Genomic DNA, 22016 nt, shown 5'->3' on the forward strand with positions numbered 1-22016 from the left:
AACAAAAAAAATATGTCTGCTTGTCCTCTACCACCCAGATCATTGGAGCCGATGGAACCAGAAGGGCCGGCCGCTCTCGTCCTCCCCAGCTTCTTCCCCGCCATTGCCAACAGCTCCGGGGACTCTCCGCAGCACTTTCCGTTAAGGAAAACAGGTGCGAGGTCTGATCTGCTTGTCCAGCTGAACTGGGCAGAGGGGCCCCCCTGCTGGCCTGCTGCTGCCTCACCTGGCACATCTTGGAGATCTGGGTGATTTCCCGGTAATTTTTCAAAAGTGCCCCGTGGCACAGGCAAAGCGGTGGGTTGGAAAAGTCAGCAACTGCCCAAGTGAAAATTTTCTTGGTGTCAAAGGTGTAAGCAGGTTCCAGATTCTTTGCTTGGCGTGTTACATTTAGCAACTTGGGCACACGCGGGAAGAGAGGCCGTTTAAAAAAGGGCTACATAAAATTCAGGGAAACAGCAAGGCTTTACCCTGCTTTCCTATTAACTCTCAAGGCTGGTGCAAAATCACCAGCACCTCTGCTTTTGTCCTGAGCCCAGAGAAAGGTGAAGGTCTCCCGCGTTGTATTGCTGAAGGCTTTCACGGCCAGAATCAACCGGGTGTTGTGGGTTTTCTGGGCTGGGTGGCCGTGGTCTGGTCGTTTCTGCTCCGAACGTTTCACCCACGTTCACGGCCGGCGTCTTCAGAGGCATCTCAGGGTAAGATTTGTGCCATGGAGAGAAACACCCCATGACCTGCCACTGAAGAAGCCAGCCATTGATGTAGCTGCCAGGGGGACGCCCGGGGACAAACGCACCAGGTGCCCGCCACTGAGTCATGGGGGGGGGGTGGAATTGCCCCCCACACTTCTAGCCTGGGCTGGGCGGCAGGTGGCCTGGCTAGCCTGGCTTTCCTTTGTCAGGCAGCTGCAAGCTTGCAAGGCCTGGTGGGCATGCTCTGGTGGGTGTGCTGCCTGGTGTGGGTGAGGGCCGAGGCGGAGGGGGCTCTGCGCAGGCACTGGAGTGGGGATGGCAAAACAAGTGGAGGGGCGCGGCTGCAGTTGGAGGCACGCTGCACAGGCTGGCCATTGCACGAGGCACTCTGCCGGATGGAGCTCCTTCGACTCCCCCGCCCCTTTATCTCTCTCTCACTCTGCCCCCTCCCCAGCTCAGTGTTGCCTGGGCCTCTTCGTGCTGCTGGCCATCCTTAGACAGTTGATGAGTACTCTGGTGGATCTCTGAGCATCAAAATGGCTTGTAATCTGTCCCTGAACATAACCCTGACCACCGTGGGGCTAGCCCAGGGGTCTGCAACCTGTGGCTCTCCAGATGTTCATGGACTACAATTCCCATCAGCCCCTTCCAGCATGGCCAATTGGACCTTCTGGCCCAATCAGCATGGCAGTCCTAACCTTCTTCTCTGTGCCTGCTCCAGCCTCTGAACCCAACCTCAAGGTGCGCTATAAGACCAAGAAGGCAGGCGAGCGACGCAAGAACCCCTTGACCCGCAAGGAGAGCGCCCCTCCCTCTTTGAAGAGGCGAACGACTGAAACCGTTGGTAAGAGGACGCTTTGGAAAAGGCTCATGGGGGAAAGTTTGGACGTCCTGCAAGTTGCTAGATTTTGTGCGCTGGTATACAAAGTTCAGAAATGGCCAGGAGTTTCTCAGGCTGCTTAATTTCTGTGATGCAGACAGTATTTAAAAAATTTTAAAGTAGTTTTATTTTGCCAAATTAATTATTACTGTCTAAACTAATGGTTTGGATGTTACACAGTAATTTTATCTTTTTTGTATGTTTTTTTTTCCATTCGCTAGTCAATTACCATGATAAAGTTTGATAGGATGGGATATATACTGAGCACTGGCTCAATATGATATAATATTTACACATAGCCCCAGCTGCTCCTGAATCCATTTTTGCAGTCATCTGGCAACCTTCTTTAAACACTCTCTATGTCAAGAAAGAACTTATATTCGCTTACTACTTCCATTTGGTGTTGCTGCCTTTCGTTCTTGGTGTATCCAAGGTGTGTTTTCCTTTGTTCCTTGCAGACTCTTCTCCCAGCAGCAGCAGCACCCCAGTTTCGGGGTGCAGTTCGCCCAACGACAGCTTGGTGACAGAACATGGGGCCCTGCCTGCTGCATCAGGGCTCACACAAGAGGTACAGTCATCCCCATACATCCACAGAGAGGAGAAGCCAACCCCCCCCTTCCCCCTTATATGTCTATGATTGGCCCAGTAGAACCAGCAAACCGATAACAGTTGTGTCAATCACTGCTCACCTGGTCACCTTTGGTGGGTTGGAAGCACTTCTAGACGATCAGGTAGAGAAACCTGTGCGAACCAGAAGCCACAAGAAGTCAGCACAGCTATTTCTGGTCATTTGAGCGAGTAAACAATACTGTGAGCTAACAAAGTTTATGGACTCATTTACCAGGCCAGGAAACAATCAACACAGGCTGCATTCTGTCAGGGCAGCAAGTTGCAATTAAACTTCAGTTGGACACACACTTTGTTCACACACTGCCCCTGGTGTTTCCCCCCCCCCCCCCCCGCCTTATCTGAGGCTCTGTGCTTGATTAAACACTTGCTGGTTCAGTCAATCTCCCATTCCCAAAATTGTCCTGTGTCTCAGCTAATAAGAGAGTTAGCCTGCATATGCCAGGGTTCAAACTTTTGTAAATCCAACAAAAATCCTGCACTGGGGAAAAATGTTGGTAGGGGTGGGGGGCAAAGCCCTGCTCCCATTTTTAAAACATGATCTTGATTCCACAGGATGACACAGTGCGCCTCTTTGTCCATACATGGTAATTGCTTTTTTCTCTGCTCCCTTAGTGATTATCTTAATCCTGGTACCAGGATTAACATAGTTCTTCCTTTCTCCTTCTCCCTGTACTTTTCACTCCCTCTGTAGTATAATTTCCTCTGAACTTTTTTGCTTGTGTGTATTTGCTGAACAATTTCTCCTATCTCAAGTGCAGTCAAATGTGCTCCTGGTGATCAAATTGGTGGCAAAGCAGAGCTGGGTACATAAGAAAATCCACAAAGGAAATAAGATATAAACTGTCCACTCATCTGTAGTTCCTTGCCTCAGGGCTTGTAATACGGAGATGTTCCAGTGGCCCTATGGTTGAGGCAGCAATGATTGTATCCCTGTTGGTCTTTCCTCCACTCCTTACTTTTCTTGTTACATTGTTATTAGTATTATATGATTTAGTTGGGTTGCGTGGTACTGATGCACCATATAATTGTGGAGGAGCCTAAAGGGGGGATGTAATTAAAACTGGTGGGATTTTATTGATGAGTACATGAACATTTTTGTATAGTATTACAGTGTAAGCCTCCCTGAATGAATCTTTGGGGAAAGGCAGGATATAAATTCAGTAAAATGAAATAAATCTTCATGCTCTCTTCTGGGCACAGACTCTTTCACGATCGTCATGACTTCTGTGATGTACTGGAATGAGAACACCATTGATCTTGCCTTTTATTTTTATTCTCGTTGGTGCAGACCCCACTAGCTCAGCGCCTGAGAATGCAGGAAAGTACACTGGCCCAGTTTGCTCTTCAGACCACTGGCTCCCTCCCTGCTCTCACCCTAGGGCTACCGGCCACTTCCACGGCAACCAGCAGGGTAGGTCTGCAAGGATGGCAACAGGAGGAAGGGGATGTTGGGCAAAAGTTTGGAGTAAGTTTTTTAATGGTGTAAAAATGTAGCAAACCTGTTGACCAAATATGAAAGTGGAATGTGTGTGTGTATCCTGTCAACACCTGAGAGCCAATGTGGTATAGTGGTTAAGAGCAGGTCGATTCTAATCTGGAGAACCAGGTTTGATTCCCCACTCGTTCACCTGAGTGGCAGAGGCTTATCTGGTGAACCAGATGTGTCTCTGCACTCCTACATTTCTTGCTGGGTGACCTTGGGCTAGTCACAGTTCTTCAGAACTCTCTCAGCCCCATCTACCTCACAAGGTGTCTATTGTGGGGAGAGGAAGGGAAAGGAATTTGTAAGCCACCTTGAGTCTCCTTACAGGAGAGAAAGGTGGGGTATAAATCCAAAACTCTCTTCTTCTTTTCTGGTTCCTGCCAAGCGCTTCTCGAAAGTGGACAGGGCTAGGTGGGGCTTTTGGCCATCAAGAACTCTGATAGACCATTGAGCATTTGATTGGATGTCCAGACGTTTAAAAATATTGCCTTGGCAGCAGCACAGGGATTTTCCCTGTGCACAAGCTGCAGCTGGCTCCACCTCCTATGGCAGCCATTTTGTGGCTGCCACCAACAAGGTGTGTCAGAATTCTAGGGTACCCTGAAGTCTGGGGGGGGCCTTGGTGTACATCATGAACTGCAATCCATTTCAACTTGTCTTCCGCCCTTTTAGAAAAAAGGAATTGAAAAACAAAATCTCTTGACTTTCTTTGGAAACTTATATAAAAAAGCACAAAGAGATGATAGCATTTTGGTCCGCTTTGTAGATTTTGGAACTGGGCAGTTCCCAACACAGGAAATGCTTCTTAACCTCTTCTCTTCCTTTCTATATGCAGGGAGATGGAGATCATCGGACATTCTCCAGCCTGGCACACAAGGTGCCCGTCCTGACCAGCGCCCACGCCCCCGTGTTCCTGCCAACCAGCTTGGAGCAACATGAGCCTGGGAACCCCCTGCCTGCTCGGCTCCAGCCAGTGATCATCCTGGAACCTTCGCTCAGCCACACCCCTCTTGTGACTGGTGTGTAGCAGCCCCTTCATCCGTGGGAAACGAGGCACTGCGAAACTATGCTTAATGTTAGGTCTCGGACCCTTAAGCCAACAAATGGACTCTGAAGTACTGATCAATAGTGTTTATTGAGCAGGCATCGACGTGCCACACTGGCAAAGCTAGTTCTGGCAAAGTTGGCATTTACAGTCCCTTTTATCCCCCGAGCTAACCTCCCTCCTGTTTTCCCAAGAATTTGTGAAAAGTAGCCTTTGGAGATAAGGTGCCCCAAGGTCCTAGCTAGCAGATAGCAAGAGAAAGCCACCTGGCTTCCTGCCCCACAAGATAACAAAAGCAACATTATTCCCATGAGACCAGGGGTAGTCTAGTTGTCTATGAGCATGTGAAGCCATAAAGAAAAGATCAAGGAAAGAATGTGCAGATGGTAGTGGTTACATATAGCAGAATGATATCTTAATAGCAGCAGCGATGTGTTTAGGCAGGTACATGGTTCTGGGAACGCATCTCAATCAACTAGATAACATCCCCTTGACATCGATAGCATCCTCCTGACACTTAACTGGTTGTGGGTCTGTTTTCACATAGGCGAAAAGTGAACATCAGTAGGATTACCCCTAGGAGGGGTAGTCCAGGATGATGATAATATAAGTGAGATATTTAGAATAAAGCATGATGGTTATTGTAGTGTTGTGGCAAGGACTTGATTCTTCAGAGGAAGAGTTGCACTGAACCAACACTTCAGTTGTACATAGTTGTATTAATTGGAGAAGTCTGGTGATGAACAAAGGATGTTGCCAAAAAAAAGACCTCAAATTAATACTCTGTATTTAAGTTTCATGTTTCATGTTTCGGAGAGTGTGAACTAACAACTGCCTTGAGGTATTTTCCCTAGTTTTGAGTGTCTCCATTGAAAGAAAGTCTGAATTTCTCCACTTTAAGATATCGTGGGTGTTACTGTAACCCTTACTCTGTGCTGATATATCTCCCTTAGAACTTGATTCTGTGCTTCCTGGACAAACTGCAGAATATTTAACTTTGTGCTTGCCCAATTTAACCTACTGCTCTTGCTGAAAATTAATTTTGCGGTTCCCATTCTTCATCTTGTTGTATAAGACAGTAAGCTGTGTTCATTTCTGGCATAGTGGATAAGAGTAGGTGCACTGTAATCTGGAGAACCAGGTTTGATTCCTCGCTCTGCCACTTGAACTGTGAAGACTTATCTGGTGAGCCAGATTAGCTTGTGCACTCCAACACATGCCAGCTGGGTGACCTTGGGCTAGTCACAGCTTTTCGGTTCTCCCTCAGCCCCACCTACCTCACAGGGTGTTTGTTGTGGGGGGGGGGGAAGGAGATTGTAAGCCCCTTTGAGTCTCCTTACAGGAGAGAAAGGGGAGGGGGGTTTAAATCCAAACTCTTCTCTTCTCCTCCATGGTTTTTCCCCACATCTCCTCTTTCCTGCTCAAAAAACAAGCGGACAAAGAGGAGATTTGAGGCAGGGGGAGAAGCAGAGTTCTAGTCTGGCACCTTAAGAGCCCCCCTGTCGCCCACTGGCAAACATCATCCATACGTCATTTCACTTTCACTTTGTAGGAAACTAGTTATGTAGTTTAACTGATTGCCTTTTTTCCCAAAGCTGCCCTTGACTTTGTTGTTTTCCGCTACTTCCTACAATTGTCCCCGATTCAGGGCGAAAGTGTTGCCAACTATTATATTTTCCTGTTTTTAACTTGGATGGTTTTGAGGGTCACAGCTAAAGCTTCTAAGAAAGAACTAGCTGTAAGTAGATTCTTCTTCCCGGAGAAAGGCCCCTTCCGCACATGCACTTTCAGTTCACTTTCACAATTGTTTGCAAGTGGAATAATCCACTAGCAGAATGCAGAATAATGCACTTTCAATCCACTTTCACAATTGTTTGCAAGTGGATTTTGCTATTCTGCACAGCAAAATCCAGTTGCAAAGTGCATTGAAAGTGGATGGAAAGGGCATTATCTTGCATGTACTGAAGAGGCCCAAGAGACAAGCAAGACGTAATCTCGATATTGCTGAGGCGTAGCAAAAAGAAGTAAATTCATGTACATGAAGGTGCCTTAAAGAGAGTCTGACCCTCAGTCTGCCAAAGTCAGTTTTGTTGACTCTGATTGACAGCTAGTCTTCAGGGTCCCAGGTGGAGGTCTTTCACATCACCTCCTACCTGGTCCTTTTAAATCTTGTAGCAAAGATCGGTGGCAATAGGTAAGAGATTAAAAAAGGGACAAGAGCTTTGGGGAAACATTGTGTTAAGGGGTGCGTACATGCATTTATCCAGACCTTTTCATGTTTCCAAGGAGTCAGCAGAAATTCCCCATATTTTTTTTTTAATCTCGAGGACTACGAATTTGAAAAATGCAGGATAATGCAAAATTGGCATCATCTAGGATTTATAAAATAGATATTGGTTTCCGTTCTGCCCCACAGAGCCAGTTTAGCGTAGAAGTCAAAGCTCTGGACTAGGAGCAGGGTTGAACTGGGTTCTAATCCCCACTCTGCCTTGAAGCCTGCCAGCATTCTCTCTGATATGAACCTACCATACAGGGCTGTTGTGAGGGCAGAGTGGAGGAGAAGAGAATCATCTGGGCCGCTCCCAGAGCTCTCTGGACGAAGGGGAGGCCAGAAACATTTCAGTGTCGGCTCATACTGATGGCCCGGCAATGGTGCCTACAAAGCTTCAGTTCCTCCTTTCACTTTTTCGTTGTCCTTCTTTGCAGTTTCAGGGCTAGGACCAGTCCCCTTGCACTTCAGCCAATTGCTTCCCGCGGAGCGGCTGTCAATGCCTATGCCCCATAAGCCCTTGGGGCGGACACGCTCCGAGCCCCTGCCCTCCAGCCCCAGGTCTCTGCAGCAACAGCTGGCCTACCAGCACCATCACACCCTGTTTCTGGAGCGGCTGAAGCAGCAGACGCAGCTAGGCAAGGTAGGTGCTGTGTTTTGTTTCTCCATTCATCTGCAGGGTTGGGGCATATTGACTCCTGTGTACGCCCCCCTCCCTTCCAGGCAATGTTTCTTGAATGCAAAATCATAGGGGTTGGAAGCAAACTGAATTCAAGGTTCAGGCTACTACTTTCTGTGCTGTGCATGGAGAATGGCTTTTGAGGAAACTGATCTGAACATTCACGTCCCAAATTCTTGTTTGCTCGAGAACGTGCTTTCTTGCTTGAAAGGGAGGGAAAGGAGCTTGTAAGCCACCTTGAGTCTCCTTGCAGGAGAGAAAGGTGGAGTATAAATCCAAAACTCTCTCAACTCTTCTTCTTCAGAAACTCTTTAAAACCTCATTCATCTCGCAAATGAGATTCAAAGCAAATTTAAAATTGCAACAAAAAGCCACACTTAGCAAAGAAACCAAAACCCACCCAACCTTAAAATCCACATCGTTGTCTGTCCTCAGATGACCTTACAAAAATCGTGTAAATTTCCCTAAAGGCAAGGGAAGTGGGAGCATTTCAGACAGGGAAGCTTTTCCAGAAGAGCATGGCTGCCCCTGAAAAGGCCCTAAATATCAGATCTTACTGACCTGAGCAAAAGGACAACCAGTTAGGACTAGTGAAGTGGAGGGTGATCTTCATTTTTTTTTCCATTTACTAAAATATTTTATGCTGCTTGTCCATTTGCCTTAAGGTCCCCAAGGTGGTAAGTCTGCATCATTAAATCAACTTTTAAAACATGTCTATATAAAATACCATGAAGTTGCCACTGACTCATGGTGACCTCATTTGGTTTTCAAGGCAAATTGTTAAGCAGAGGTGGTTTGCCATTGCTTTCCTCTGCAGAGCCTTCCTTGGTAGTTCCTCATCCAAGAACTGACCCAGCTTAGCTTCTGGGATCTGATGAGATTGAGCTATACGGCACTTTCCACATTCCTAACTTTAAAAATAACATACTTCTAAAACTATTAAAAGTTATTAAACAAAGCATATGAACGCGGGGAGAAAGCTCAGTGAGTGGATGCCATACAAAACAGAAAACCTTTCAACCTCATATCAGGACAGAGATGGACTGACAGATCTCCCCAGGGTAGTACCTCTGCACCTTTGTAGGAATTCGAAACAGGAATGTTATGAACGAAACACTTAGGCCCGCCCATGCAGAAAAAATGCACTTTCAATCCACTTTCACAATTGTTTGCAAGTGGATTTTGCTATTCCACACAGTAAAACTCAGCTGCAAAGTTCATTGAAAGTTCATTGAAAGTGCATTATTCAGCTTGTGCAGAAGGGGGCTTTGTTCCAGATAACAAGTGGTGAAGTTCCGGTGGCCTTTCCCGGCACAGAATACATTGCGCAGAATGGTTGCAACTCAAGTGTGCAAATCACTGAAAGATGCACGATCTCTGGGCAGTTGCTGTGTTTGGCTATTGGATATGCCACCTTGATTGTCCAAGCAGTCCCAGTCTTCCATGCCTCGGCCTCACCTCCTCATCTTCCTCCCACAGCGCATGGCCAAGCCCAGCGAGAAACCACGGCTGCAGCAGATCCCCTCTTCGGAAGACATGGAATCGGAAGCAGGGGGCAATCAGGGGGACCTGCCCCAGGGCCAAGCAGAGGCTTCGCCACCAAGTGGCGCCAAAGATGCTGAAAGGAGTTCCCAGCTGGGTCAGGCACAGGAGGAGCATGTCCTTCAGCAGGTACTGCAAAGGCCGTCGCTTGGGAACTGGGGAATCCATTGTTTGGAGATGGGGGATGTTGTAAAGCATTTTGCATATCTAAAATGTGGTCCATGAAATCCCGGGTCCAGATCTCTGCCAGTGTCACAAAATGAAGTAAAGCTGTTCTCGTTTCACAAAAACTGCCCATCATCAACATGGGAAACACCCTATAGGCCAGCCTTTCAGGATTGTTAAGAACCTAAGAAGGAGCCTGCTGGATCAGATTAGAGTCCATCTAGTCCAGCATTCTGCTACTCTCAGTGGCCCACCAGATGCCAGGGATTTCAAGGCGAGAGGCATTCCAAGGTGGTTTGCCGCTGTCCGCCTCTGTGTAGCAACCCTAGTATAGCGTGAACATCTCGAAACAAATTTTCTCCATCATTCATTTTTAATTAAAATTATTTCCTTGTTTTTCCACTGATATTAGTAAACAGAGCTTGGTGTATTTTCACTAATATATTAAGCCCCATTTTTACCATGTGTTTCTTTGCATGTTCCAAAAGCATTTCATTTACTTTTGACAGATTAGGTTTTATGTGAGTGTACTTCAAGGGGGTTGTGGCTATTCCATACGAATGCACTAGAGGGCAGCAGGTACCATGGCGTGGATCTCAAACTGATGCGTCCCCCAGTCAGGTTTTTGTGACATGAAAGGCTCTGTGACTGATGCCAACTTGACCTTAATTCCCTCAGCAGGCACAACAGTACCTGTGGGAGCAGCAGCAGTGCATTCAGCAACACCAGCTGCTTCGCAGACAGCCTCCCACAGACCCGCTGCTGGTCTCAGCTGCCCGTGGAGGGCACCGGCCACTGTCCAGGGCCAGGTCATTGCCCACTGCCGCTACAGCACCCTTGCCGTCCCAAGACACTTCTTCCAAGGTCATATCACTGCAGGTGCAAGAACAGGCCACCGAGCCACGCTTCACCACAGGTAAGGCATCCGTTTCCTTCCACACCTCGGCTTTTGGTCTCTTGAGAGGGACAGTCCAGGATGGAGCACCACATTCCCTAGAGCTGTCACCAGAAATTTGGCCCATTTTGTGAGGTGATGGGAGCCATGGCTCAGAGGTTGAGCATCTGCCTGGCATGCCAGAAGTCCCAGGTGCAATCCCTAGCATCTCCAGTTAAAAGGGTCAGGTAAGCAGGTGATATTGTTATAGAATAATTATAGATAAATAATTATAAGTTGTGAGGTATTCAGATATGTTATCCAGAGTCATTTCTATTAGATGTGGGTGCTTTTGGGGTAGAGGTCATAGGCTTGTTTTTCAGAAATCGTTTACTAAAACAGATGCTTAAAGCTTGCAAGAAAAGCAGAAGTAACGCTTAAGCGAGGGAGGAGAAGGGAGAGCGAGAAGACACGTAATGGAAAAGAGAAGTGAGAATAAACTCGTGTAGGTGTAAGATAATGGAAAAACAAGTGTAAGGGAATTTTTGAGGTGGGATGTCAAGCATGTGATAAAAGTGTGATATAGCCTTATGAAGAAGGTTCAAGCATGTGGTACTCCTGGATTGGCTCAAGAGCCAGTGAGGATGTGTATAAATTGAGCTGCCCTGCGAGGCAGACCTCAGGGAGCCACACCCCGGTGTGGTTCCCTCCACCTCTATATAGACGTGTTCCTGAATAAACTGTTTTACTGCTACTGCTGCGTTTGTGAGTATTAATTGGGAATATTGGAAATTTCTCCATAACAATATGAGAGACCTCTGCTAAGACCCTGGAGAGTCACTGCCAGTCTTAGACAATAGCAATCTTGAGAAGACCGATGGTCACACCACTTCATGTGTTAAAGCTCATGGAGAGGCACCGTGGTTCAGTGCTAGAACATCTTTGCTTGCAGAAAAATCCAGGCTCAGCCTCTGGCATCTCCGTTTAAAACAGGGGTCTCAAACTTATGTTCATGGACTGATTCCCATCAGCCCCTGCCAGCATGGCCAGTTGGCAGAGCTGATGGGAATTGTAGTCCGTGAAAATCTGCAGGGCCAGGTTGGAAACCCCCAATTTAAAATGAAAGGGCACTAGGTGATTGAAAGACCTCAGAGGCAGCAGGCAACAGCTCCAGGTGTGTCTCAGAGGTGGTGTGCAGCTCTGCACTGCCAGCTACTGCTGCCAGCAGCCTCCTCTTGGGGCCCAAAGGCAATTTTGTACTAGCCACCACCACTGGCTCCATTGCTCCACGTAGAAGTGGCCACCACAGCAGTTTCACTAAAGATAAGTGGCGGGAGGAGAAGGGAGGATAAAATTCAGATTCAGGTGTAATAGATCTGGATTTTTTTTCTGCGGGGGGAATCCAGATATTCCTGATCGGAGGGGCTCAGGAATATTCAGATTTCCCAAAAAATGTCAGGTCCATTAGACCCTAATCTGAATTTTACCAATTTTTTGTGCACCCCTGGCTGTATGTATTAAAGGGAGAAAACCCCGTATATTCATTTAAAAGGGAATCCTGTTGAACAAATCTTCTACCTGAAAAGTTAAAAGGTTACTCCCTAACATTTTGTGATTGGTTCTACTTGCGGTGGAAGACATTTTGTGGTTGCACCCACCCCCCTGTTTCCAAATGCTAAAGATGCCTGCAAACTCAAAAATCAATGTAGAGGACCAGGAGGAAAATTGGATATGAGACTGCTGTTTTTCTGGTAGCTCTATTATTATCTTCCTACTAGCCATTGCCAAATTTCTCTATGGGGTCAGCCTCCTTCAGGGCTAATGCAAAAATGCAGGACTACCTGGAGTACATCACTTATAGGGCACGAAGTATGTGTTTGAATGATGCCCACAATAAAAACAACAACATAAGCTCTCTATACACAGAAATTTTAATTAGTGTCCTTCTCTCTCATTTGCTAGGCTTCCAACTGCAGGGGACATTTTACTACTGAATGTTCAAGTAGGCCAGAGGTGTCCAACTCTGGCACTTCAGATGTGCATGGACTACAATTCCCATAGCCAATTGGCCATGCCAACAATGGCTGATGGGAATTGTAGTCCATGAACATCTGAAGAGCCAGAGTTGGACACCCCTGAAGTAGGCAATTCCCTCCCCTGTAGGCAGAAGTGGTCCAGTTTCGGATGGGCTGTACTGCTAGCCAGTTCTAATGGTTTCAGTCGACCCTCAGTGCTCACCCAGCCCAGAGAAAGCTCTAGCTTTGAGAATGAGAGGCCTCTTATCCTGCCTGATTTCGTTGTAGGGATCGTATACGACTCTGTCATGCTGAAACACCAGTGCTCGTGCGGAGACAACAGCAACCATCCGGAGCATGCAGGCCGAATCCAGAGCATCTGGTCCCGCTTGCAGGAACGTGGACTGCGCAGTCAGTGTGAGGTAGGTAGGGGGCAGCACAGACCACAGACCACTAGGGAGGAGGGAAGAGCATCGTCATAGACTTGTTTTGCTGCACTTGAGGAGGCGAGTTGGGGAAATCACAGGGCAGAACTCTAACAATCTGTGTTGCAGAATCTGAAAATCCAAATTATGTAGCCAGGAAACTCTTTCTTCAGAATACATGCTTTGGTTGGGGATTACAGAAAGAGGTTTGGATCCAGTAGAGGATTTCAGCAGATCCAGCAGATAGATTCTTCGGATGTGGATTCTCACTGGTTCCTCCCTCTCATCCTGCAATTGCTCATTTTTGGCCCTTCAACATTCGTCCCCTGTTTGAATCAAGCTGATTACATTTTGTCCTGTAACTTTGCATCCTGACTCCTTTTTTGTTAACACCCCCCGCCCCTCCGTCCTTCTGACTGGGATATAAGAACTCAGGAATCTGACAAAGGGAGCTCTTGACTTTTGAAAGCTGAAAATCTCGGTGTCCAAGGTGTGATCTTGAAACTAGATCGGTGTGATCTTGAAACTAGGCCCCCTCCCACTGCAGACCATTCCTACCTTGCGTAGACCCTGAGGGTCCCCCTCTTACCCAGGACAATCATTGCAGGAAGGGACATTTTAAGGCTGCAGTAGGGAAACTAGGCAGAGAAGCTCCACTCTGCCGGCATAAATCCCTTCCATCAGCAGAAATTACTGCTGGATCCCACCCATATATTTATCTGTTTGCTTATTAAAATATTTCTACCCCACCTCTCCTTTTGGCTCACAGTGGCTATAATATGTGTAGTTGGCTGTGCAGGAGCTAATGCTACACCTTTGATTTGGCTTTCACCTCATCTGGAAATTTTGCTATTTGAACATGTGGCAGTGGTGGAAAGACATGGAAGGAAGGGAATTTTCTGAAACCAGGAAGACTGGAAACATGTGGGAAGGGGGGCTGTTAAATTGACATCCATCAGTGTCTTTTTTTCGGTACATTGGGGAACATCTGGACCATTTTTTGTTGTATTTTGTCATGAGTGGAACCACTGCCTGAGCTTGTCAGAAACAGCAGTCATTTTCAGCCTGCTATTGCTGGTCCCTCATGCACTTGTACATAGTTACTGAAGCCCCTGGTGAAAACTCTTGTTGGTCTTTAAGGGGCCACTGGACTCGAATCTTGGCTTACCCCTGACAGCCCCCAGAAATGGAATCTGGATTGTGGTGCTGAAAATTCTGGGTTTGAGATCTCTTAACTTCGTCGTTGCAAAAGTCTAGGGTTTTCTATGTAGACAGATAGACTGTTAATCCAGTTTAAGTCTGCAGTGTGAATGTACCCCAACCCTTTTAATTTAATTTATTTAAAAACTAGTGTTGGATTTAAACTTTGATGAAATAGGCCAGCAATTGAAATGCAAAGAGCAAAACACATTGCTTCCTGGCCCAAACCCTTTTTACAGGGTTGCTCGAGATCATTAGATCGAAGGAGTTTGAAAGATAGGAAAGGACTGTCAGCCTCACCTTTTCACAGGGTTCTTGTGAAGACAAAATGCAGTTGAGAGAGCCGCAGCTATGCCAACCTGAGCTTCAAGAAGAAGAAGAGAAGGAGGAGGAGTTTGGATTAATAACCTCCCTTTCTCTCCTGTAAGGAGCCTCAAAGGGGCTTACAATCTCCTTTTGCTCCCTCCCCCCACAACTATTACCCTGTGAGGTTGGTGGGGCTGAGAGAGCTCCAAAGAACTTGTGACTAGCCCAAGGTCACCCAGCTGGCATGTGTTGGAGTACACAAGCTAATCTGGTTCAGCAGATAAGCCTCCACAGCTCAAGTGGCAGAGCGGGGAATCAAACCCAGTTCTCCAGATTAGAATGCCCCTTCTCTTAATCACTATACCACACTGACTCTTGAAGGACAGAGGAAAGTAAAAATAATAGCATTCTTCCCTATTGCTACAATAGCCCCAATTGAAATAGAATTCCTACCCCATTCCCTGCACAGTTGCTTTCTACAGCTTAACTACATGTCTGGGAATCTGATTATCCCCCCTATCCTCCTCCTCCTCCCCCAATAGTGCCACATGCAGTATGACCCTCAGCATCTTCTGTGTTCCTGACCCTGCCTTTGTTGCCACATGGATTCCACCCAACCATTAAGGAAGCAGTTGCAGACCATGCATATTTCCACTGTGAAAGCGCTTGTTTCCCAGCATGCATGTAAAATAGTTCTCTCAGGGTAGCCTTGTGAAGTAAAAAAAATTGTGTGCCTTTGGATCAACCTGCATTCTCATGCCCGGCTAAACTTATGCTATAGCCAACACCAAATTTTCTGAGGATTTCTGTTTTGCAGATCCTGGACAGAAGTGCTTTTCACCCTCCAAAATTGCCCACCTAGAAAAGTTTATAAACAGGGATTTTGTGCTGTCTCTTTACTAGTGTCTCCGAGGCCGCAAGGCCACTCTGGAGGAGCTGCAGTCGGTCCACAGCGAACGCCACGTGCTGCTGTATGGCACCAACCCCCTCAATCGCCTGAAGCTGGATAATGGGAAGCTAGCAGGTAGGAAATGATTTGGCGCTAACCCTTTGTGCATATTCCAAGGCCTAGAGCAACCGGAGAAGAAAGGATATTCCAGTTAGCAAGATGGTCTGTCCTGGTCTGATCCTGCAGGCCTGCTTAGATCTGCCAAGCAAGGCCTCTAGCATCTTCCTTTCTTCCTCAGGGCAGCTAATGATCACATCCTCTGTTAGGGACCTGGCATTTTCCAACACTGTGCGGAAATTATGGAACTGAGGACAGGGGGCTATACCCCATCTTCATTGGTCTTGGTGTGTGTGTAAAATTGCCTTCAAGTCACAGCTGATTCACACAAGACAAGTGAGAAGCAGAGGTGGTTTGCCATTGCCTTCCTCTGCAGCTTGTTGCTTGGTGGTCTCCCATCCAACTACCGATTGCCCTTAGCTTCCAAGATCTGACGAGACTGGGATGTACCATGCCACCTTCCCTCCTTGGTTGGACTTTAGGGGAGCCTATCTCAGAGGGATTTGGAAGCTTCATTGGAAACATCAGCTTAGGTCAGTTCCTCCTTTTCCACTTGGGGAAGGCACTGGCCTGCACAAGGTATGGACAGTGATTTTTATCAATGTCTCCTTTCACTTCAGCCCCCTGTGGCTTCTAGGGGTCAACAGATTTCTGGAGGCATGATTTCAGGGCCACCGCAGGCAGCAGTGGAAAGGGGGACACAGAATCTATCTTTAATGAGTAAGAAATTTTCCTTAAAAACCATGGAAAACTAGGATAGATTCTGTGTTATGATACCCCACTCCTCTTGCACCGGGGACCCAAAGCAGCTTACAGGATAGTTTTTATTTCTTCCATTATATCCATTTTTAAAGTCTGCTGCTGGGAATTTCCTTGAGCTTGAGGAGAGGTGGGATATAAGATTTTAAAATAAGACTTTGAAACAGACTTCTGCCCATTTTCTCATTCAAGGGGGACGGAGAGCTTGTCTGCTCCATGATATCCTCCCTCAAACCCTTATAGGAATGCCCCATTCTTGGTGTTAAGATGATGGGTGGGGGGTGGGGGAGTGCCAAATGCACAGCCATTCCTTGTAATAGACACATGTACATGCTTGGAGAAATTTCAGCGTGGGGAGCGGGCATCTGGCTGATACAGGTCTGGAGTGGCAGTGGATATATTTAGGGTGTCAGTTTTGGAAAGTGCGGCCCAAGAAGCATCCTTTAGTCCTCCTCCAAAAAGAGGGTCACCTGCTATGTGGTCCAGTGGCACAAGGTGTCCATGCCCAACTCCCTGCCCCCCACATTCCTTGTCACCATAATGGCACCATCCATTTTTTTTGTTGCTTTGCAAAATGCACAGAGCAGAAGTGATCAAGAGAGCTTTCTTGTACAACGAGGACTGTTGCAGAGTAATGGTGCAGGAAGTGACTGTTGTTAGTTGCCTTAAATAGACAGATTTAAGGCATTGCTCTAGTTTTTCTCCTCCTGTTCTAAACTCCCAATTCAACTACATTATTTTGTTTTACTAGGTATCTTTGCTATAAGATTCAAATGTAGTCACATTTTGTTATTCACTAACTGACTGATAGAAAAGTTATTGTTTTTTTAAAATCATAGTTGTAATCCTCCTTGGGTCCCAGGGAGGAAACAAAGACAAATATCCCAACTCTAGCACTAGAACTCAAGTGTCTGTCCCTCCATTCCAAACTGTGTTCCCTATCAAGTTTTTAACATTTTCTCTTTCTCTAAAACATCCCACTCTCCTAGTCACAAAATGGATGTAAGGAATGGAAATTTTAAACCAGGGTAATGGTCAAGGTTTCTTTCTAGGAGTCCTTGGAATTGTAAACATGCAAAGATGCTAGGGGTTCTTCATTATCCAGAATTCTTTCCTTGAGAGGAATTTTGCAGTGTTGCTGTGCCCCTGATACACAATCAGATACACACCTGGTTCCCTTCTGACTCTCATGCCCACTCTGTTTTTCACAGGAATCCTCTCCCAGCGGATGTTTGTCATGTTGCCCTGTGGTGGAGTTGGGGTAAGTTCCTTAACAGGAGGGTAGGCTTAACTGAGATCCCCCTGCCCCCCCTCGCCCCACAAACAAAGATACCTTGTCTCTCACAGCCATGGGCCCTTCTGAAGTCAGGTTGCTTGCTGGACAGTCTGGAAACAGCAGCCGGAACACAAAAGGAAATTAACTTGAAATTTGACCCACAGCCCTTTGGTCTGAATTCATGTATCTCAGAGGTGTCCAACTCTGGCGCTTCAGATGTTCATGGACTACAATTCCCATCAACCCCTGCCAATTGGCCATGCCAGCAGGGGCTGATGGGAATTGTTGTCCATGAACATCTGAAGTGCCAGAGTTGGACACCCCTGATGTATCTGAACAGCAGTGGATGAGAAGCACGAAAAGTTATGAGCCATTTCAGGACAAATCATGGGATTCCTGTGCACTTGACCCCAACTGGAGTGTTCAGCATGGGTGGTATTTGTTCTGGATCAGAGCCAAGCAGTTCCTGTGAATCCTTAGGCTAGACCTGTGGAGTTTTCCAGTAAATTGTGAGGTCAAGGACAGTAGTCACATCACAGTAAGATTCTCTGGGTGGACATAAATGAGCCCTGGGGGGTCATTCTGGACAGAATTTCAGATCCTGAACATTTCACTGAAATGTATTGGATGCAGCAATTTACTGCCCAGGAGCTTGGGTTGGAATCGTAAACCATTTTCAGGAGCCAGACCCTAAGCGATTCTCCTAATCTTCAGGCCCCGTTAATGGCTTCTCCTGTCACCAGTTCACCCTTTCTTCCCAGGAGCTAAGGCCTCCTAGTTTCCACTGAAACTTCAGACTGCAATGGAGGAGTTTACATGGTTGAATGCTCCTGCACACATAGAAAAAAGTCCCAGCATGCAGAAAACTAGATGTGAAGGTTTTCCAGTTTAGCCCCCCTGACATGCTACATTTCTATGTGGAGGGCATTTTTTTTTTTTTGGCCAGGACAAAGGGGACCAAACACAGATTTGCTTCCTCAGTAATGCAGGAGACCCATCGTGATCAGAGAGCCCTCACTTCAGAGCGGTGGTTCCTGGAGTCACCCAACTCCCCATTACTTCAGCTCTTCAGCCAGGCTTGAGATTTCTTGCCTGTGGGGTGGGGCTAGGGCTAGTTTTGTGGTGGGGGGACCTCCTTGCTCCCTTCTTCTCTCTGTCTCTCGTGTCCCTGCCCTCTGGGCTCTCTGTCACGTTCACTTTCGTTCATCTTCTCGCGTGCCTTTCTCTTTCTCTATTTTTTTTCTTGCTCTCTTTTCCAGGATGCTGCCTCCCAGCCCATCCCTGTTCTCCTTCTCTTCTTAACCTCTTGCTCCCTCTCTCTCTCTCATTCTCTCTCTCTCTCTCTTTCTCTCACTCTCTGTATTTTCATCCCTTTTTTCCCTGCCCTGGTCCTGACTGAGGGGCCTCGGCTCCTCTCTCCCCCCCCCTTCCCCCTGCACCCGGAGAGAAAGAGAGGGAGAGCCAGCCTGCGCCTCAAGCATTCAGGCAGAAGGGGGGTTCTGCTCACACATGGAGTTGATCAGAAGAGAATCTCTGAGGTTTTCCGGCTCTTACTTTGCCGATGACGTGATCCTGATCAAACCAAGATGTTTTGTTTGTGAGGAAAAAAAAGTCCAAATAGAATCAAGAAGGTAAAAAGAATGGGTTCCTCCCGCCCCCCTCCGCCCTGATTCTTCCCCAGCCCAGGTTGCCTCAAAGGGGATGCAGCAAGAGGGGTAGTAGTGAGAGAAACCACCGTGTCCCTGAGGCCGGGGTTAGTAGATAGGAGTCCGTGGGAGCCCTGCAGGAGTTGGATTAATTGGCAACATGGCAGCCTAGCCGCACGGTCACCTTCTGATCACCTAATTAGCTGTTGGTGCGGGCGGCCCTGCTGTGTGCTTCATGGCGGCTGTCTGAGGTCAGACCCTTCAGTATTTCCACTCAAAAAGGGAAACCAAGTTGAAGAGATGATGACACCTGAGGCCGAGATTAGGGTTGGATCTCTTTGGTCCAGCGCCTTTGCTCTGTCCACTGGCCTTTATTCTGGCTCTTTAGCCTTTCAGCCCCTTCCTTTGACTGCATATATTTGTTCAGTGGGGAAAAAAACCTATGCAGAGAAATACAAGGACAGGCTCCCGCCTTCCAAATGCATGGCTGGATAACCTCTGTTTTTCTCTCCCTATGGCCAGGTGGACAGCGATACCATCTGGAACGAGCTGCACTCCAGCAACGCCGCGCGATGGGCCACGGGCAGTGTCACCGAGCTGGCCTTCAAAGTGGCTAGTAGACAGCTCAAGGTGAGCAAGAACATTGTGTGTGTTAAGTGCCAGCAAGTCACTTCTGACTTAAGGCAACCCTAAATTAAGGCAGGATTATTTTTTCCACTGGGATAGTTTGTCAGTGAGTGTTCTTCTAGTCCTCCTGAGTGGTATTTTTGAGAATACGGAAGTAGCCACAGAGCAAGACTGCAATTAACAGGAAAGAGAGTAACCATGTTCACTGACTTATCTGGGTGGGGATGGGTGGCAGAGACAACCCAGGTGCCATTCACCTGGGTCACGTGGAGGGCGTTTTGGCCCCTGTCCCCTTGGTCTCTCCCACGGCCAGGCCCCAGCTGGACTGCCCCCACCACATACCCCTCCCGCTGGGACTCCCTGCAAATAAAAAAATCAAGAAACCTTTCTGAGCAGCACCGCACTGAGGCTGGCCCTTCCGAACCCGCCCCCCAGGAATCCCAGAGTTCCCCCTGAGTCCTGGTGGCACTGCTCCCCCCTCCAGGGTTTGGCACTGTAACCTCTGGGTTTTTTTGGGGGGGGGAGTAAAACGAGAGTGGAAAACAGGAGCCCGTTTGGCACCCCTGGGCCTGCCAACCAGTACTTCAGGAAGGATTGCATCGTGGCCTACGCTGTGGATTGCACTCCCAGTGCTTCCTGGGATCAGAGCGCGCACGCACACACGCACACACACTGCAAAGAGCCTGATTCAAGAATGGGGTCCAGTGGTTCTAGAGCCCGTGAAAGAGATCTTCTCTCCCCAGGCCTCAGGGTGACCCAACAAGCCCCATATGAGTGCCGCTCGGAAAAGTTTCTTGATTTTTTTATACACGGGGAGGGGGGTAGAGGGAGTTTGGCAGGGGGGCTGGGGACCGTTTTGTGGCATTATGCCCCTGGCTATGTTGTCTATAGCTACCTGTTTATTTCAGCTGTAAACATAGCATGGTGTAGGGGTTAGAGTGTCAGGCTAAGATCTGGAAGATCCAAATCTGAGTGACCCTGAGGAAGTCGCTCTCTCAGTTTAACCTACTTTACAGGGTTGTTGTGAGGATCATAGAAGAGGGGAGAATGATGTTGTAAACCATTTTTGAGAAGGGGAGCAGGGTATGAATGTCTAAATAATTACATTCCCTGACTCACTCTGTTATTTTTATTTATTTATTAATTTATTTTAAAACATTTATATGCTGTTTTTTTAAAAAAACATTTATATGCCACTTTCCACCCAGATAAGAGTCCTCAAGGCATTAAACGTCAGGCATTAAAATAGAATTTAATGTTTAGATATACATATTTAACAATACAATAAAAACAGATAAGTTTCAGTGCAGGATTTTCTTCAGAGATGTACAAAAGTTAAAAAAATAATTGTTTGCCAGAGGACAACCAGAAAATCTGAGGTATTTTTGGATGGGCTTTTTTATGGCGTGGCATTGATGGGAGAGTAATTATTCATGCCACGTGTGTGATTGACAGGGACCCATTCAAAGAACAGAGTAGAATTATTACCTTGTGGGTGTGAAAACTGAGGCAGGTTTTAGAGGAGAACATTGGTAGGAACTCGCTAGAAAAAGATACACGGAAAGAATTTCCACAGATACTACTGAGCATCAGGTAGGCTGCATATTCTCTGCCAAAAGGATTATTATGCTCACCAAATCAGTCAACTGGTACAAGAGTTAGCATTCTCAACGTTTTGGCTTCCTTTTCTTTTTCTTTTGTACACAAAAATGGTGCTTCTGGTCCTCATTGTGGCCAAGAAAAATGTGTAAGCATATCTCCATGCCCTGCATTTTATGTCCCCTTCCCTTGAATGTTCGGAAATGTCTGTCTGTTCCCCCTTTCCACTGAAAGGGTTCTCTTAAGCTGGTCAGTTTCATCTGCCCACCGCCCCCTTTCCCCCAAACAGAATTCTGGGCAAAGTCTGCAAAGAGCAGCAGTGAAATTGATAAGCTTCCCTCCCCACGCACACCCTTTTCTGGACTTATTTCAAAACAGGCGGGAGAAAAACCATATTAGTTTGTCCTCTGCCATTTGTAACCTTTGTGCGCAATGGTGCACATTACCTTATCTCCCTAAGCTGGCACTCAATGCAAAGAGAAGTCCTAACGCTGACAGTCTTAAACTAGAAGAATTGCTTCATTGTAGAGGTGAGTTAGTAGTCGACCCAGTTAATGGAACCTCTGCAGTGAAAAGATACCTCTAGACTTCCTGCAGAGAAGTGTTCCCCCACCCCCTTTCCCCCATCAAGTCACAGCTGACTTATGGCAACGTTTAGCGGGGTTTTCAAGGCAAGAGACGTTCAGAGTTGGTTTGCAATTGCCTGCCTCTGCATCATACCCCTGATGTTACTTGGAGGTCTCCCACCCAAAATACTAGCCAGGATTAAGGCTCAGAGTATACAGCTGGCCCAAGGTCATGCAACAAAGTCAATGGCACCAGTGGGGATTTGAATCTGGACTTCCCAGGTCCTTGTCGAACACCTTTACCAGCATAGTGTAGTGAGTTAGAGCAGGTG

General features: G+C 47.1%; 1 protein-coding gene across 1 annotated transcript in view; it reads left to right on the forward strand.

Annotated features, from left to right (window-relative positions):
• The window catches only part of HDAC7 (histone deacetylase 7), a 158141-nt gene that overhangs the window by 110592 nt on the left and 25533 nt on the right, over window positions 1-22016 (forward strand). The window contains exons 5-16 of the mRNA XM_048490014.1: window positions 39-154; window positions 1414-1536; window positions 2031-2140; window positions 3491-3613; window positions 4521-4704; window positions 7437-7642; window positions 9158-9349; window positions 10064-10301; window positions 12563-12696; window positions 15109-15229; window positions 17182-17231; window positions 19415-19522. Coding sequence (XP_048345971.1) covers window positions 39-154; window positions 1414-1536; window positions 2031-2140; window positions 3491-3613; window positions 4521-4704; window positions 7437-7642; window positions 9158-9349; window positions 10064-10301; window positions 12563-12696; window positions 15109-15229; window positions 17182-17231; window positions 19415-19522 — 1705 coding nt within the window. The remainder of the gene's footprint in view (window positions 1-38; window positions 155-1413; window positions 1537-2030; window positions 2141-3490; window positions 3614-4520; window positions 4705-7436; window positions 7643-9157; window positions 9350-10063; window positions 10302-12562; window positions 12697-15108; window positions 15230-17181; window positions 17232-19414; window positions 19523-22016) is intronic.

Source organism: Sphaerodactylus townsendi, linkage group LG03 (assembly GCF_021028975.2).
Source record: "Sphaerodactylus townsendi isolate TG3544 linkage group LG03, MPM_Stown_v2.3, whole genome shotgun sequence".
Lineage (NCBI taxonomy): Eukaryota > Metazoa > Chordata > Lepidosauria > Squamata > Sphaerodactylidae > Sphaerodactylus > Sphaerodactylus townsendi.